General features: G+C 56.0%; 2 protein-coding genes across 2 annotated transcripts in view; both read left to right on the forward strand.

Annotated features, from left to right (window-relative positions):
• Tmprss3 (transmembrane serine protease 3) overlaps positions 1–11755 on the forward strand; it is a 28412-nt gene extending 16657 nt beyond the window's left edge. The window contains exons 13-15 of the mRNA XM_013146076.3: positions 629–9899; positions 11305–11454; positions 11570–11755. Coding sequence (XP_013001530.3) covers positions 629–646 — 18 coding nt within the window. The 3' untranslated portion in view covers positions 647–9899; positions 11305–11454; positions 11570–11755. The remainder of the gene's footprint in view (positions 1–628; positions 9900–11304; positions 11455–11569) is intronic.
• LOC134470540 (trefoil factor 1-like) lies at positions 9824–14227 on the forward strand. Its single transcript, XM_063225313.1, has 3 exons — positions 9824–9899; positions 11305–11454; positions 14103–14227. The coding sequence occupies exons 1-3, from the start codon at positions 9824–9826 to the stop codon at positions 14225–14227; spliced, it is 351 nt and encodes a 116-aa protein (XP_063081383.1).
• The last annotated feature ends 1286 nt before the right edge of the window (positions 14228–15513 follow it).

The following is a 15513-nucleotide window of genomic DNA, read 5'->3' on the forward strand; positions in this document are numbered from 1 at the left end:
GGAAGCTGGGGAGAGATGCAGAGTGTTCAGGCAGGAGGGGCCAGGATGCCAGGGAAGGGAGTTCCAGGCCCCGCTGCAGTATAACAAGGGGACAGAGGAACGTGGGTGGAGTGACCAGGGTGTTCTAGCAGGGTCCCAGGCAGGGACCTCGGCCTGGAAGGCAGGTGGCCAACGTCTGCTGACCTAATCTCGGCCTATGTCTCCTATCACCCTGGGGACCAGTTTCCAAGACCTTTGCCACGGCAGCCTGACCAGCATTTGTCATTATTTGACTTCTCCACGATGTCCCTCCGGGGATAAAGTGGACTCTCAGTGTTGTTTTAATTGGCATTTCTCTACGAGGCCTTGCTGGTTTTGATGTGTGGGGTCTTTAGAGCATGGGTGAGTGTCCAGGACTGCTACAGGCTCTGCTGTCCGAGGGTTCTGTCGCAGGGCATTGTAGTCATCTCTGACTCTGATCACCCAGAGTTTGGAAGATGCTGGGATGTCTGGGGTAGCTCTGGGGCCGCCTTGGGGTAGTGCTGAGCACCTAGAGGACGGTGGTCAGCTCTCAGGTGGCCTGCACCCGCCTGCTCATCAGAATGTCTGACAAGAGGATGGCAGGTGAAGTCTCTGTGTTTGCTTTCAGAGGGACCTGAAGACTTGAAGAGGCTCACTATCTGAGCTCCTGAGTGGATGCCCAATCCTTCCCCAGACTCGACGTGGGCAGGGTGACATGGCTGCCTACCAGATCCCCAGGGACACTGGCCTGACCCTGACACCCATTACTGCCTGCTTCTCATGCCTCGAGCTGGGGGGCTTTGGGCTAAGATGACTTGAAGCTCCTCTATGACCTTCCCTGAGAACCAAAGCAGAGCATCCCACTAGCTACCTTTGCCCACTTCACTATTTAGGTTTTTAAAGAATTAGTATTCTTGGCATGTGTTTGCGATATACAACAGTGACCTCAGTTTGGGGAGCTAGGGACACATATGCATCAGATCTCAGCTGTGCTCAGTCCCCTCTGGCCCTTTCCCGACCTACCTTCCACTCCGTCTTCAAGGGTCCCACAGGAGTCCTGGTGAGTCAAGCAGAGCTGGGGACAGTAGCTCAGCTGAGAGGCGCATGCTCAGAGCTGGGCTCCCTGGCTCTGTGCACACCTGGTCCTCCACACTGGAGCCAGCCTGATGCTTCCTCCTTGCAAGGCCCGCTCCACATGTGGGGACTTCTCTGTAATAGAGGCTTCCGGGGCTGAGTCTGGTTGTTCCCCTGTGGCATCTGGGGCTGGGTGTGTTCCTGGCCCTTGTTCCCAAAGAACAGAGCAGTTCTGCAGTGGGCACTGGACTTGGTGAGCAGGTGCTGGCCACTCACATACCCAAAGCAGCTGCAGACCTGGGCCTGAGTGACATTGGGCTCTCCTGCCTACCCAGGTGGAGGCATGTATGACCTGTCCTGTGAGGACAGGGTCCTCAGCAGGGTGGGTCTTTTAGCCTAAGACCCATCAGTAAAATAAAAAGAGACAGAGGCCGGGTGGAGCAGGACCCAGTCCGTGCTGGGTCCAGAAGTAAGCGGAGCATGTCAGCACAGGTCAGCAAGGCTGGCTGCTGCCCACCTCTGCATTGGCTTGGTAACCTCGCACACCTGCAGGATCGGGGCCCACGGACACCTGCAGCCCCCACGTCACACGGCGACGGAGGAAAGTAACCTGGAGGTGACACTGGCTCTTGGCACCAAGTAAATCATCAAGACATGAATCAGCCAAGAATTTCAGGAGAAAAGAACCGGTCCAGGCACCCAGGGAGGAGACAGGGGGTAAGGGTAGGGGAGGGAGGCTGGTCACGTGGAGTAAACCCCGTCACACTGCGGGGATCCTCCAGGACCCCCAGTGACACCTGAGCCCACAGATGTAACCCTCCTTTCCATGCACGCATGCACCTGGGGTGAAGTGAATTTATAAAGGAAGTGCAGGAAGAGATGAACACAGTGTCCAGGAGCAGCTGGAGCAGCCGTGACCACGCAGTGGGATGAAAACACGGGGCGGCTCTCCCAGGTGCTCGGCTGCATTTTCTCCTTTACTGAAGGGCAGCGGGCACCAAAGAGCAGCTCTTTGGTGACTGTGACTGTGAGCATCACTGCTCTGGTGCCCAGGACCAGGATAAGCAGAACAGAAGCCACTCAAGTACCAGGACCTTCGATCAGATAACCAGATGATCATGACGAATGGGCTATCGGCAAATCCAGGGTGGACATGGGGCCACGGATGAGTCACATCCTGGGTGGGGCACGGGGTGGGGCACGTGAAATTCCACCCCACCACTCTGGAAAGCAGGTCGTGTAAAGTTTATAAATTGTTTACTTCTGGAATTTTCCACCAAATACCTGCAGAACACTTTTGTAACCGAAACCACAGATAAGGGTAACTGCACAACTAGGAAAGGCTCAAGACCGTTTTCCTTTGTAGTGTCTCTGCCAAGGTGTGGTTAGACAGATAAACAGGTCCTGAATTACAGTTCCAGCCTGCAGGGAGAGGGATGATTTCCTGTGCAGCCGTCTCTCTGGAAAAAAGTGGGCCATGGGGGGGGGGTGGTCAGCAGATGGACATTTCTGGCCCACTGTGGCCTTTTCCTTCTCTAATTACCACGCAGTTTTTGAGGAAATGTTTGATGTTGAACAGTAGGTGGGGGATTATGTAGATGGCAGGAAATTAATCAGCACATACTGGGTACTTTTCACATTCACCTGTTTCATTTCCACAGCAGGCAGTGTGCTGACTTTCTGTCACTATGAGAAAATTCCTGGTATAAGTGACTTAACAAGAAGAAAGGTTCTGTGGTGTCTCATGGCTTCCGAAGCTTCGGTCCGTGTTTGGCCAGCTGCACTGTCGCCAGGCCCGTGGCAAGGAAAATTGCTTGCTTCATGGTGGCCGGGAAGCGCAGAGAGGAAGGGGAAATGGTTTGGGGACAGGATATGGTACCCAAGGGCATGTCTCTTCTGTCAACCAGGACACTGGGTTAGAGAAGGGAGGCCACATCCAGCCAGCACTGCATCTGGATTAGAACAGCTCACTATAGCAGTGGGAGTACAGGTTGCATGGGAAGCTGGGAGCTTTGTTATTTGAGCTGCAAAGGGCTTCAGGTCGCCTACTTGAAGCCGTTTGGGACCTATCTGTGGCTCAGAGTCCTTCCTAAGGAGATGTTTGGTTTCCATGGAGACAGCCGCAGACTCCATGGAGGTCCAGGGGTGGATTTCTTCTTCCTTGTCTCCATGGCTACCGCATCATCCTTCCCCATGCTTGAGAGCTGGGCTAGATGGGAGCCAGGAGACAGCACAGCTAGAGTGCTCCTGACCTGCAGCCACGTCAAAGACCTAGCTGGAAGAATGGGCCAGAGATAGCACGGGCTCCCTGGGGCCTGGGGGGAGCCCTGTGGCCAGCAGTGTCCTGAGCTGATGGGCAAACAGAGTCCCAGCTCCCAGTCATCCAGGACAGACCCACTGGGACGGAAGTCTCATTCCCATTACTCACTTTAGTGTTTAACATTTTAAAAAGAATGAATTATAGGAAGCCTGATGGCACTGCAGTCAGTTTGAAGAAAAGAATCTTAAACATTGACCACTGACTTAAATACCATCATTGGCTGTGAAAACTGAAGCCTTACTGTGTCACCTCGTTAGGAGGGCTTCTCGCCCAATCAGAGGACAGTGGCCAAGGGCTGTGTCCTCCTCGTCCATGCCTGGTGCAGGACATGAGTCCCAGACACAAGGCAGCATCTAGGACTCCAGGGGATGGGGGTGCGGAAGTGAGTGCTCCCCACATGGAGCTTCATGAGTGTGTGTGATCCACAGCCTCTGAACAGGTATGGGTTCCTATTGCCTGGCTTCCAACTCCTGGGAGGGGACAGAGACCAAGTCCAGGACGGGGAGCGACAGCCAGGAGCCACACTGCTCTGTCCTGCGGTCAGTGTCACAGCAGTGAGGCTGTGGGTAACCTGGGTTTGTAAAGTGTTATTTGCTGGGGAAAACTGGGCAACATTTACAAGGAGCCCTCTGCACTGTCTCCTGTCACGGCCTGAGTCTGCACTCTCTGCTGTTGTGGCATGTGACCCTACATTTATCTCATCAAGAAAAATTCTGCAAAAGGCATCGGGGAGACAAGTGCTCCATCTACTCCCAGGGACTCACTCAGGAGTTTTGGCCTGATCGCCAAGATGCTGTGGGGCCGAGGAATTGTTCTCACCACTGCTTGGTGTTTTGCGCTCAGAGTGCGTCCCTGGAGAGTCATCCAAGCTGAGTGTGTCTCTTGTTCACGCTTGAACTTGCAAACTTCCTGCCTCAGCCTCCTGGAGTGCTAGAGTTACAGTCATATATCATCATGCCAGGCTATGAATTTCTTTGTCTGGTCTCATCTTGGCCCATCCTTAAACCATTGACACCATCTCTTCATCTCAGGGACTTCTAAAAATCACAGTGGGAAGCCGGGAATGGTGGTGCATGTCCGTAATCCCAGCACTTGGGAGGCTGAGGCAGGAGGATCTCTGTGACTTCAAGGCCAGCCTGGACTACAAAGCAAGACTGTGTCAAAAAAAAAAAAACAAAACAAACAAAAAAAAAAACAGCTGGGCACAGTATTGGGACCTGTAAGAGTCTCCCCTGGGGAAGCTTCGCCAACAGATGACTTGTGCTTAACTTGTCCTCTGCTCTGTCAGCTCACACCAGGGACAAAATCCCACCCCTGAAATAAAAGAGCTGCGCACACATGGACATCTTGGGTAGATGTGGCTGGAACCCCACCAGGAGCCGTACCTCAGGGGCAGGAGCTGGGCTGGGGCTGGACAGCCAGGGGCACAGGGGCACAGGGGCTTGAGTTCTGCCTACAGAGCTCACAGTTGAGATGGCTGGCACCTGTTTCACATCCCCTGGGGGCCACGGCCAGGACAAGCAGGAGGGCAGCCCCGGGGGAAGGTGCACAGTGGCCCCTGCCTCGCCATGGGGCTCAGCTGTGGGCTGTCCTCATACCAGCAGCCTGTGCTCACCGCACTGGGTCTCACAGGGGTTCTGATTGGGAGGGGCGAGAAGGAGGGCAGGCCTGGCCTGCACACCCAGCTGGCCAAATCTAAGCAATCGGGGCGGTGCACAGTGCCCTCTGGCCTGTGTTTGACTTCAGGGAAGGTGTGCTGGCGAAGGTATACAGCAAGCATGGTGGTGGGGTGCGGCCCTGGGCCCCCCAAAGTCAAACAGCCGCCTCTGTCCCTGCCTGACTCACCGCTGCGGGAGGGAGGCCATGCCGCGCCTTCTGTTTCAGGGATAGCGGGGAAGCAGAACCATTGCTTTGTGGTTTTAAAGCACAGGATTTGTAAGGAAAAGATTTAACGTCGTGCGTTCAGGACTCAGTCAGGAGACAGGAGCCCAGAACCCAGGCAAAGGACCCTCAGGCCCACCCACTGCCCCCACGGCCCCTGGCCTGGACTCCGCTGTCTCCATCCTGCCCGGTCACCTGTCAGCTCTGCGTCCGCTTCTTTGTGTCTTTCGTGTTTTTTTCCGTCTTTTCTTCTCAGCTCTTTATGCGCTCGTGTCTGTGATACATAGTACTCACGGTCACCGCAGGCAGCTGGACCCTTCTCCTCCTCACCCATCTCCCCTCCATCCTTTCAAACAACCGACCACGCTTTGGTTTCTGACCTCCCCATTTTTTGGTCTTGATTTCATTAATTTCTGCTCTGGTCTTTATCACTTCTTGGCTTCATTAGGCTTCATCTTGGCTTATCACTTCTTGGCTTCAGTCCCAGGTTTGAACTGTTCTTGTCCTCTTAGGACCTTGAGCTGCACCATGCGGTTATTTATTTATCTGTGATCACGTGGGGTTTTGTTATTGTTGTTGTTACTGTCTTGTTTTTGTTTTTAGTAAGTGGATTCCCCGCTAAACTCTTCCCTCTTAGAACTTTGTGTCGCTCGCTTTTGGTGTCTTTTGCTTCTGTCGTCATTTGATTCTAAGGGAGTCTTATTTCCTCCTGGAATCCTTCTGTGTTATTTAATCTCCCAGTGTTTGCATAATTTCTGAGGCTTCTTTTGCTGTTGATCTCCAGCTTCATTCTGCTCTGATGAGACAGCATGCAGGGCCTTACTTCGGTCCTTTGCATTTATCTGCGTATGCTTTATGGCCTGAGGGATGGGGTATTTTGGAAAAAGTTCTGTGTGCTGTTGTGAAGACTGTGTATTCCGCTGTTGCTGGACAAAGCACTGCGTCGATGCTCTTTGGTCCATGCATCTGCTTCTTTTCAGTGCTCAGTGTGACAATTTGTCACGTTACTACAAATTCCCCCAGGATTCGCCAGTGATGGCCCCTGGCAGGTACATGCAGGGCTCCTAGACTGGGCACCTGCTTGGGCTTGACCCAGCTGTGACCCAAAGTGTCCAGCTCTGTGCGACTGGCTGTGGTGGTGCTTGTGTCCCTGAGGTGTGTGTGGGTTCGGGCTGGCATTTCCTGACCCTTGGAGGCTCAGACATTTCCTGGTCCTGATGTGTGGTCCTGCTGGCCGTGTTTGTTTCCTGAGCTGCTGAAATAAATCAGTAAACAGCCACTGTGGCTCCCACAACATGATGTGCTGCTGTCCCCCAGGGCCAGGGTTGTCCACAGTGTGGCCTCCCAGCGGGATGCCTGTTCCTGGCTTCTGCTATCTTGGGTGGTCTCAGGGATCCCCCAGGGCTCCGTGTCTCTATGTCACTGTCCCCTGCAGGGATCTGCATCCACCCTAATGATTCCATCATCTGCAAAGACCTGATTTCCAAAGAGGGTGCTGGGGATGGGGCTCCCATGTCCTCTGAGAAGCCACCCTGGGGAAGGCTTGGGAGAAGGGTCACTGCGTGCTTCTGTGGCCTTGCTCCCGAGCTTGTCCCCCAGGACCTTACCTGTCTTCCCTGAAGGTCTATGTGTCCCTCCTCAGGGGCTGGGGCCACTGGGGAAGCACCTCGGACACAAGGCCAAGGCCAGTCTGGGATTCCATCACAGGGACCCAGTTGACGGCCCTTCATTGCCAGTTATGGGACATGGACACCCCTCATCCTCTCCAACTGCACCGGGCCCATGAGCCCCCTACTCTGCCCTCAGTGCCTTCCGGCTCTGGGCAGACCCATTCCGGTCCCCACTTCCATGAGAGCAATCTGCTGGGGTCAACGCCTGCTCACTGCTTCCTTCTCTCCATGTAGCACCCTCAGCTGTCACGCAGGTCGCACCAGCATTCCTGGCTGTAATTATTCTTTGGAAAGCTGGATTCCCAACCCTGAAGGGAAATCCGCAAGGAGAATCCCTGGGTCTCTGGCTCTACCTTGGCACCTTGGGGGAGTGGAGTGGCTGGAGTCGCCCTTGGTGGGGACAGCGGGGTGCAGGCCCCACCGTGGTGAGGCAGTGTCCCTGTGAGATGGCCAATAGGGGCAGAGGGTAAACCCCAAAGGAAGGGCAGGCGGCGCCATGGAAGGGCACAGTGGGGCCCTGGCCCCCTCAGCTGGATCGTTTGCTGCGGGGTCTCACAGCAGCCTCGGGGTTCCTGTCTGCAAATCCAGCAGCTGGACCCTACCCTCCTGGGCCTGCCAGCTGCCCTGGGGCTCCTAGGCGCCTCTTGGGCAGGGAAATTTGCCCACCCACTGGGAAAGCCAGTGTGGAGCTCCTTGGGGTCTATGACCAAAGTGACAAAGTCAGCCGGGAATCATGGTGCTCACCTGTAATCCCAGCACTCAGGAGGCTGAGGCAGGAAGATCACCATGAATTCAAGGTGATTTCAAAGTAAGAACTGGCCTCAAAAAGGAAAAAAAATCACTAGGTAAAAGGTGGGTAAAGGCATGCGGAAGCCACACCCACGCTTCCAAGGCCATTGCAGCACCAGTCATGGGAGCTAAGAAATGGGAGCACCCAAGGAAGAGTTCCTTCGGCAAGGAACGGGTAAGGCAAAGGTGGCATCCACTGTGCTCCAGGGAGTACTACGCAGCCCTGACAGAAGGAAAGCCCTGGGTTAAGAGGTTCTGACCTTCCCACCACGTGCCCTTTAGACCATCCTCAGCGGAACACTGCAGACAGGCCGAAGGCCCCTTGCACCTCCCACGCGCCTTTCCTCCTCCAGATGTGCTGGCCCCGAGGTGGGTGGGTCCCCTACCCCCTGTGCTTGTGCCCTTGTTATTCTTTGGGTCCAACTCTGTGGCACTGACTGACATACTTTGGAAATCTCCATCACAGGTGATCACCCTTTAAGATGAGGCTTAATTTATTCTTCACTTAATTTTGTAAAATGTCTCATTACTTCTTCAGTGTAATCTGCAATTATGTAAATTTATGAGGTATATAAAGCACATATTCTGTATGTACAAAAGGTGACCCAAAAATACATTCAAGAGCTCCATTTTGGCAGACACAGCCATGGAATCCCTTCAGAATCCTCCCCTCTCTCCAAACACACTCTTCCCCCTTTCTGAGGTGTGATCAAAGACCTAGTGAATGCTGCTGCCGAGCGCCATCCAACAGAAAGGCAGCTCTTAAAATCAGGATGCTGGGTCCTCATCTGCCTTAGTTAGGGAGTCTGGTGCCGTGGGACCTTAGCTCCTCCCCAAAGTCAAAATAACTGTGACAGGGAGACGGTGTAAATCCATTCAGGACATCAAGGCCGCCAGGACAGCACAGCTAAAGCCCCTCAAGAGAGAGGATTCCGGAGCTGCTGCAGCAAGTGGCCGGGGTGATGGAAAGAGTGTGTTAGAGGCCACAGGCAGGACTTAAAGGGGGATTCATGCCAATGTGTCTTTTACTGTGGGAAATTTAAACACCATGTTTGTTGATCATAATGCATAAAAGTCTGAAAGGTCCACTACTAGGCCTATTATATTACTGCCCTGTACTGGGTATATCAGTGCCTTTCTCATTTCGGGCACTCATCCTTCTTCCCGCTTCTGCCCCTTCCTCCCCCTCCTCTCCACTCCTCCCTTTTCTTCCGTCCTTTTTTGATGTAGCCCAAGGTTGCAAAGCCCCGTCAGGTCATGTCCTTCCGTGCATGCACCGCCACGGAAAGCACAGCTTGGCCGAAGCTGGGAGTACTCGCTCCCTACCGAGAGCCACATAGCTTGCACTCCAATCCCCGGGCACTGCTGCTGGGCCTGGACAGCAGAGTCCAGCAAAGTCCCTGTCACTGTGCCCGTGCCCCTTGTTTGTCAGAGCTCAGCCCTCTGAAGGGAGGCCCTCCCGCAGACCCCAGCCCGACTCGGGGTTGTGCCTCCAGGGATGGCAGGGTGCTGGGCAGGAGGGAAGAAGAGCCTGGTCACCCCTGGTGGAATCTGGGATCCTCCCACGGGCTGTGGACTTTCTAGAAAAAAAGAGAATCTGGGGGTGGTTCCAGCATGTCGGGAGGCCGAGTCAGGAGGATCCCAAATTTGAGCCCCATTTGGGTGAATTAGAGACTCACATAGATCCTGTCTCCAAATTAAAAATAAAAAGGGGTGGGATGTAGCTCAGTGCAAATCTCCAGAACCACTAGAAAACCCCAAAAAGCAAAAACCAAAACAGAAACAAAACTAGCTCTAATGGCCCAGGTGCCCCTGTCACACCGGAGCGAGGCCCCGTGAGCCCTGGTGTGGCTGGGGCAGAAGGGCCTGGCTGGCCCACTTGCTGGCCCGGGGTCATGGCATCCTGACACCGGGTTCCGGCCCCAGCCCCAGCCCCAGCCCCAGCCGCACCCATGCCGGTCACAGTCCACGGTGACTCCTTGGGTAAACGCTGTCCAGACTCTTTAGTCAAACAGGGCCGTGGTATAAAGACAGTGCCGCTGGCTTCCTGGCCGACTCCTGTCTCTCTGCAGCCCAGGGGCCAAGTGCGATGGCGCGCAAGGTAATCTGCATCCTGGCCATAGTCCTCATGCTGGTCCTCAGCGCGCTGGCTGAGGGTGAGACAGGTAAGGTGGCCTCGTGCAGTGGCCAGCGCATCCCTGGCCGGTCCTGTCTTCCATGCTGACCCTCAGAGCATGCTGCCATTAGTGTCACACTGTGATAGGAATTTTTGGCTTGGGCTTACACCATGCCTCATAGCATTTCCAGAGGTGCATGGTGCTGCACATCTGTAGCCCAACACTTGGGAGGCTGGGGCAGGAGGATCCCCACAAGTCCGAGGGCAAGTTACATAGCAAGTTCGAGTCCAGCCTGAACCTCACAGGGGTAGCTGTGGTCTCGAGGGCTGGGTTATCAGTGTGGGCTGGCACGCCAGTGGGCAAAGTGTTTCTGATTTGGATATTTTTGTATATTTGCATTATTGTACCTCTTTCAGTGAAAGAGGGCAGGGAGTTGGCAGGGTCTGTGGAAAGCACTTCCCGAGCTGCGAGGTTCCAGCCCACTGTCGCTGGAGACTGGAGACTGAGTTTCCAGGGAAAGGGACAGCAGAAAGGGCTGCCAGCATCCCCAAACCAAGGGTTCCCCCAGAGGGGACAGGAAGAGCTGAGGGTGTCTCCTAAGGGGGCGTCTCCCAAGGGGGCATCTGTCAAGTGGGCATCTCCCAAGGGGGAGGTGTTGGGGCAGAAGGAATAGGGAGCAGCAGGCCATGTTTCGGAGCCAGAGGGAGTGGGCAGGAAGGGACAGAGGTCCCCGGCAACCTGGTCAGTGTGACAGCCCACAGAGCCACACATGGGCACAGCCCCAGGCAGCCCCTGTCACCCCGAATCCCCCCAGGACCTCGAGGGCCTGGGGTAGATGTGGAACCGTGACAGTGATGGCTTGTGTCACCTCCCACCTCAGTGGGGTCCTAGCAGGTTGCCCTGAAATACAGCCCCAGGTTAGGCTGTGTCCAGGTCCCCAACAGCAGCAGGTCCCCACCTGCCCTTCTTCTTACCCACGTCGCCACGGTCCTGTGCGGGGCTGTCCAGCGGCTCTCTGTACTCCCAGCCTGCAGTTGCCCAGTCCCTGCTCTGCATGGGCCCCACCTCACCCAAGCCCCCAGCCCCACTCGAGTCCCTCTCACAAGTGACTCAGCTGCCTCCTGCAGGATGCCCTTCCAGCTTTGTCCTTCCGCCCTGGCCTGGGTCCACCCGGAAGCCCCTCTGTCCCACGCTTCCTCGGCACATGTGGAACCCGTACCATGCTGCCTTAGACCTTACACCCTCAGCTCTGAGCGACAGCGCCTCCCTTCCGATGTCCCGGTCCCTGTCATCCTGCCTGTCATCCTGCCATCGAGTGCCTGATGGGTGCATGTGACTGTCACTGTTTGTGGGTTCACACTGCCCGCCGTGATGCGCACGGTGAGGTCCCCGGGCAGGCAGAGCGCGTCCCGGGCACTGTGGCCTCTGGCCCACTTATCCCGATTCCCGCCAGGGACCTGTGACGTGGCCCCCAACCAGCGCATCAACTGTGGCTTCAGTGGCATCACGCAGAAGGAGTGCGAAAGCAGAGGCTGCTGCTTCAGTAACAAACACCGCGGGGTGCCCTGGTGCTTCATCAAGCAGCAGGTCAATATGGAAGAAGGTACAGCTGTGGGGCCTGGGGTGTGGGTGGGAAGGACAGTATTGGCTCCTCCTGTTGGGCGGAAACCACAGTCGTTTCCAAGTGAACTCACGGTGCCTCTCCTCTGACTCCCCAGAGGACGAGTGTCTCTTCTAGTGGCAGCCACAGGGACCTGCTGGCCTCCAGACCTGGCACCATCCTGTGCTCGGCGGCCTGGAGCTCAGCCACCAGGAGAACGAGCTTTTCCCTTCTGCAGATGTAGAGCGACGTCCTGACTTGCGGTACTCAGAATTGGCTTAAAATTAAAAGAGAGGAGCGGTGACTTGTGCCTCTTGTCTTTCACAAGTACACGTGGCAGTTACCTCTCTGGGTCTTGTCCCGACCCACTGTCACTGCGGCCGTCTCCGAGAGCTGGAGTGGGCGCTGGCGGGTGGAGCCTGCCGTCTGCTGTGTGGTCGGCCTGCTCACCTCTCCCACTCCTGCAGGCGCCCCGGCTCCTGTCCCCAATGTTGCCCACATGACACTTGTCCTGCTTCTGCCCTCTACTATTCTTCTTTCCGATATGGCAACTGGCTCGGAGCCCCAGCACACATCTGAAAGGGTCAGCAGTCACGTGCAAAGGGCAGTGGGGGGCTGGCATCTTGGGGACCCTTCCCCACCCCGAGATCTAAACAGAAAGAGAGGAGAGGGACTCAGAAGCCAAGGTCACTCAGTCACCTGATGCTGACACAGCCAGAAGCAGAAGAAAGAGCCATTTGCATCTGCCTGCTGCTTCTCAGTCTGTGTGGCCTGAGAGATGGGCACTGGGGGTGGGGCCCGGAGCGCCCTGTGGAGAGCAGGGAAGGGGCACCCCACTCCGTCACTTTTATTCCTGCAAGCTCAGCCTAAGGCCAAGCTGGGTTCCCAGCTTCAATGGAGCTACCACCTGCACCCTTGTTCCTGGGGACGCCAGTGGCCCTGCAGCCAGCCGGGGAAGGGATGCTCAGAGCCCATTGGGCTGCTCTGCTCAGCCAGGGAATCACTTCCCAAGCCCTTGGCCTCTGGGGTGAGGAGCAAGATGCCGAGAAGGGGGAGAGTCTCTCCTCCGAGACAGGGACCAGGAACAGGAAGGCCCTGTCCCCTGCACACAACAGGGAGCAGTCACGGCTCAGGACCCTCATGAGTCCTCTGTGTGACATGGCATGGTAGTTGTCATGCTTATAATGCCTGGCACAGGGTGCATGCAGATAGCTGTCATCTTGTGTCCTTGCAGGGGAAAAGGACAAGAGAAAACACAACCAACCAGGTGTGGTGGTGCACACCTATAATCCCAGCACTCAGGAGGCAGAGGCAGGAGGATCTCTCCAGTTGAGGTCAACCTGGGCTACATAGTGAATTCAAGGCCAGCCTGAACTATACAGTGACACTTGGTTTGAACAGCCAGAAAACTTGGCTGGGGATGGAGCTCGGTGCTAGAGAGTGTCTGTCGTGCAGGAGGCCGAAGTTCGATCCTGTCTTGGTTACTTTTCTCTTGCTGCTGGGACAAAATACTTGACACCCAAAATGAAGGAAGAAAAGGTTTATTTAGCTCACAGTTTGTGGGGGTTTCAGTCCATAACCAGCTGGCTCCAAGGCAGGGTGGCTCATGGCACAGGGGCAATACATCAAAGCAACAGATAACAAAAGCTGCCAGGGCACACATGCACAAAGTGGGAGCAGGTGGAGCACCCCTGCAATCCCAGCACAGTGTGAGGCTGAGTCAGAAGGATGGCAAATTCAAGCCCAGTCTAGGCTACTTGGTGATTTTGCAAGATCCTGTCTCAAAATATAAAATCAATCAATCAATCAATCAGTTAATCAGTCAAAGGCCTGACCTTTGCATGAAGGTGACCTCAGCATAAAGGCCCTGGTTTCCATTCCCAAGAGGAGAGCAAAATCACACTCTTCTTAAGCCTCCTGTGTAGGTGCAAAGTTCAGATGCCTTTGACCCTGGCCCACTGTGGTGTGAGCCTGTGAGCAGCACATGGCCGTGTGTGCCCTGCCTTGGGCGCTGGGCCAGGATGGGGGCGGCCCCTCCAGCGAGCTGCAGACTAATGGGGCTCCCCTTTGTGTGTCCCTGGAACACCTGATCCAACAGCCTCTGCTGGACAGACACTCGCTCTGGGCCCTTGGAAGCTCAGCCGGGGGTCCTCTCAGACCCCACTTCCTGGCCCCTGGGAGGGGACAGTGCCCTCTTCATGCCCCGCCCTTCACGTGGCATGGCCTCGGGAGTGGCTGGCCTGTGCTTGGGGCATGGCCCGGGTCCTCTGGGGTCCTGCTGGTGTCCTGCACCCTCTCCCATCATTCTCAGCAGGGAGGTGGGGTCCCCGAGACGTGGTCCACCTGCTCCTGCCCTCTTTCCTGCCCAGTGTTTGCTCCGTAAGGAAAGGGGAGAAGCTCACCTTCTCACCTCTTCTGGCTGGAGGTGGCCACAGGACTGTGGCTGTGAGACACAGAAAAGCAAAGGCTTGAGGAGGCTTTTCTTTCTGAGTAAAAGGAGGCTCCCTGGCCAGGCATGGCAACCAGGCTTTGGATGTCTTGGTGCATGCCACCTTCTGGTGCTTCAGCAGCCATTCTATGACACTGAGGAAAAGCCCAGAGCTAACACCTGGGCATCCTGGGGGTCTCTGATTTGACCTCTTTGTCTCCAGATGCTGTGTTCACTAAGCCAAGTGTCCTCGTGGGTGACCTGCTGCTTGCTGGGGTTCCTGCGACTTTCCCAGAAATAAATGGCAAAACTAACATTGAGAACTTAGGCATCCCCAAGCCTAGCTGAAGCTGGAGGTTCACTGAGAGTCACCTCCTTCTGGTCACTCACAGCTGTGATGACCTCCAGGCAGGCAGGGGCCCCCTGCTGGGGCAACCAGTAGAGCAAGCCACACCTTATGGGCAGCTATCAGGCCAGGTGACGGGGAGACACTGCCACACTTTGGCTTCCCCAGTACCTGCAGGTGGAGGTGGGTCTGGGACAGTCGCTTCCTGCTGCCCTTCCCTCGAGTTCCCCTGCTGGCTGCCCCCTACTGGATGTGACCTTGGACCCTGCATCGGGACCGGGGCTCCTGGACACCAGGGTGAGAAGGGGCCCCGGCCACCCACGGCAGCTGCCCCAGCAGGGTGATGGGGTTGGTGTGGGCACCGGCCAGTGACTTGGCCCGAGGGTGTCTGCCACCGGGACAGCCACTCGGGGCAGGAGAGTCCAAAGATGGTTGGCAGAGGGGATGCCAGGGTGGGCGCATGTGGGGCCAGGAAGCCTGGCAGGGAGGTTGGCAAGGGGACTGCTGGAAAGGGGTGCACAGGCACAGGGCCCAGAAGTTTCACCCCAACAGAAGCTCATTCGAGTGAGGCACTGATGCACTGCCCTGACTGTGATCCAGCACACTTGGAGCCAGGGGAGGATTCTGAGGGGGGCTCATGGTCACGCGGCTTTGCTGTAACAAAATTGTAGATGTAAATGGTCCTTGTGCTTCATGCTCATGTGCTGTGGGCACCTGTTCACTGCAGTTTCTGCCAAATGAAATCGTGACACCACGGCTTCATCCTCCTCGGTCACTGGCTCTGGCCCACTGTGATTCCGGCTCCTCCCCAAGCTCAAAATGGCAGTGACAGGGAAAGCTTTTGAGTCCAATCAGGACATGGAGGCAGCCAGGACGGCACCACTGCAGTCACTCAGGAGAGCGGACTCTAGAACAGCAGCGACTGATAGGGGCTGCGTGGGAAGGGCGGGGAGGGCTTTGGGGGCACTGTGGAAAGTAGTTCTTAAAAATCCAAAAGTCACTGTCTTTTAGGAGCACGGTGAGTCCCTGTGCACATGTGTGTGAGCACACCAGGTGCACGTGTGCACGGCCCAGGCCAAGGAGGGAGAGGAGACAGACAGACAGACAGGGCGCTGCCTCTGTAAATGCTGAGTCCTGTCCCCCCTGGGTCCCTGCACCTTGTCCCACATTCTGCCCACCCTGCCACCCCCTTAGTAGCCAGTGCTCAGTGCTTTTGAGCCACTCGGGCTGTCCAGAAGCAGCGATAGGGCAGTGTGTGCCCCGCCCCTGTGGCCATCACGCCTGGGCA

The sequence above is a fragment of the Cavia porcellus genome, unplaced genomic scaffold (genome assembly GCF_034190915.1).
Source record: "Cavia porcellus strain 051 isolate PalLab524CR breed Dunkin Hartley unplaced genomic scaffold, mCavPor4.1 scaffold_15, whole genome shotgun sequence".
NCBI classification, from domain to species: domain Eukaryota; kingdom Metazoa; phylum Chordata; class Mammalia; order Rodentia; family Caviidae; genus Cavia; species Cavia porcellus.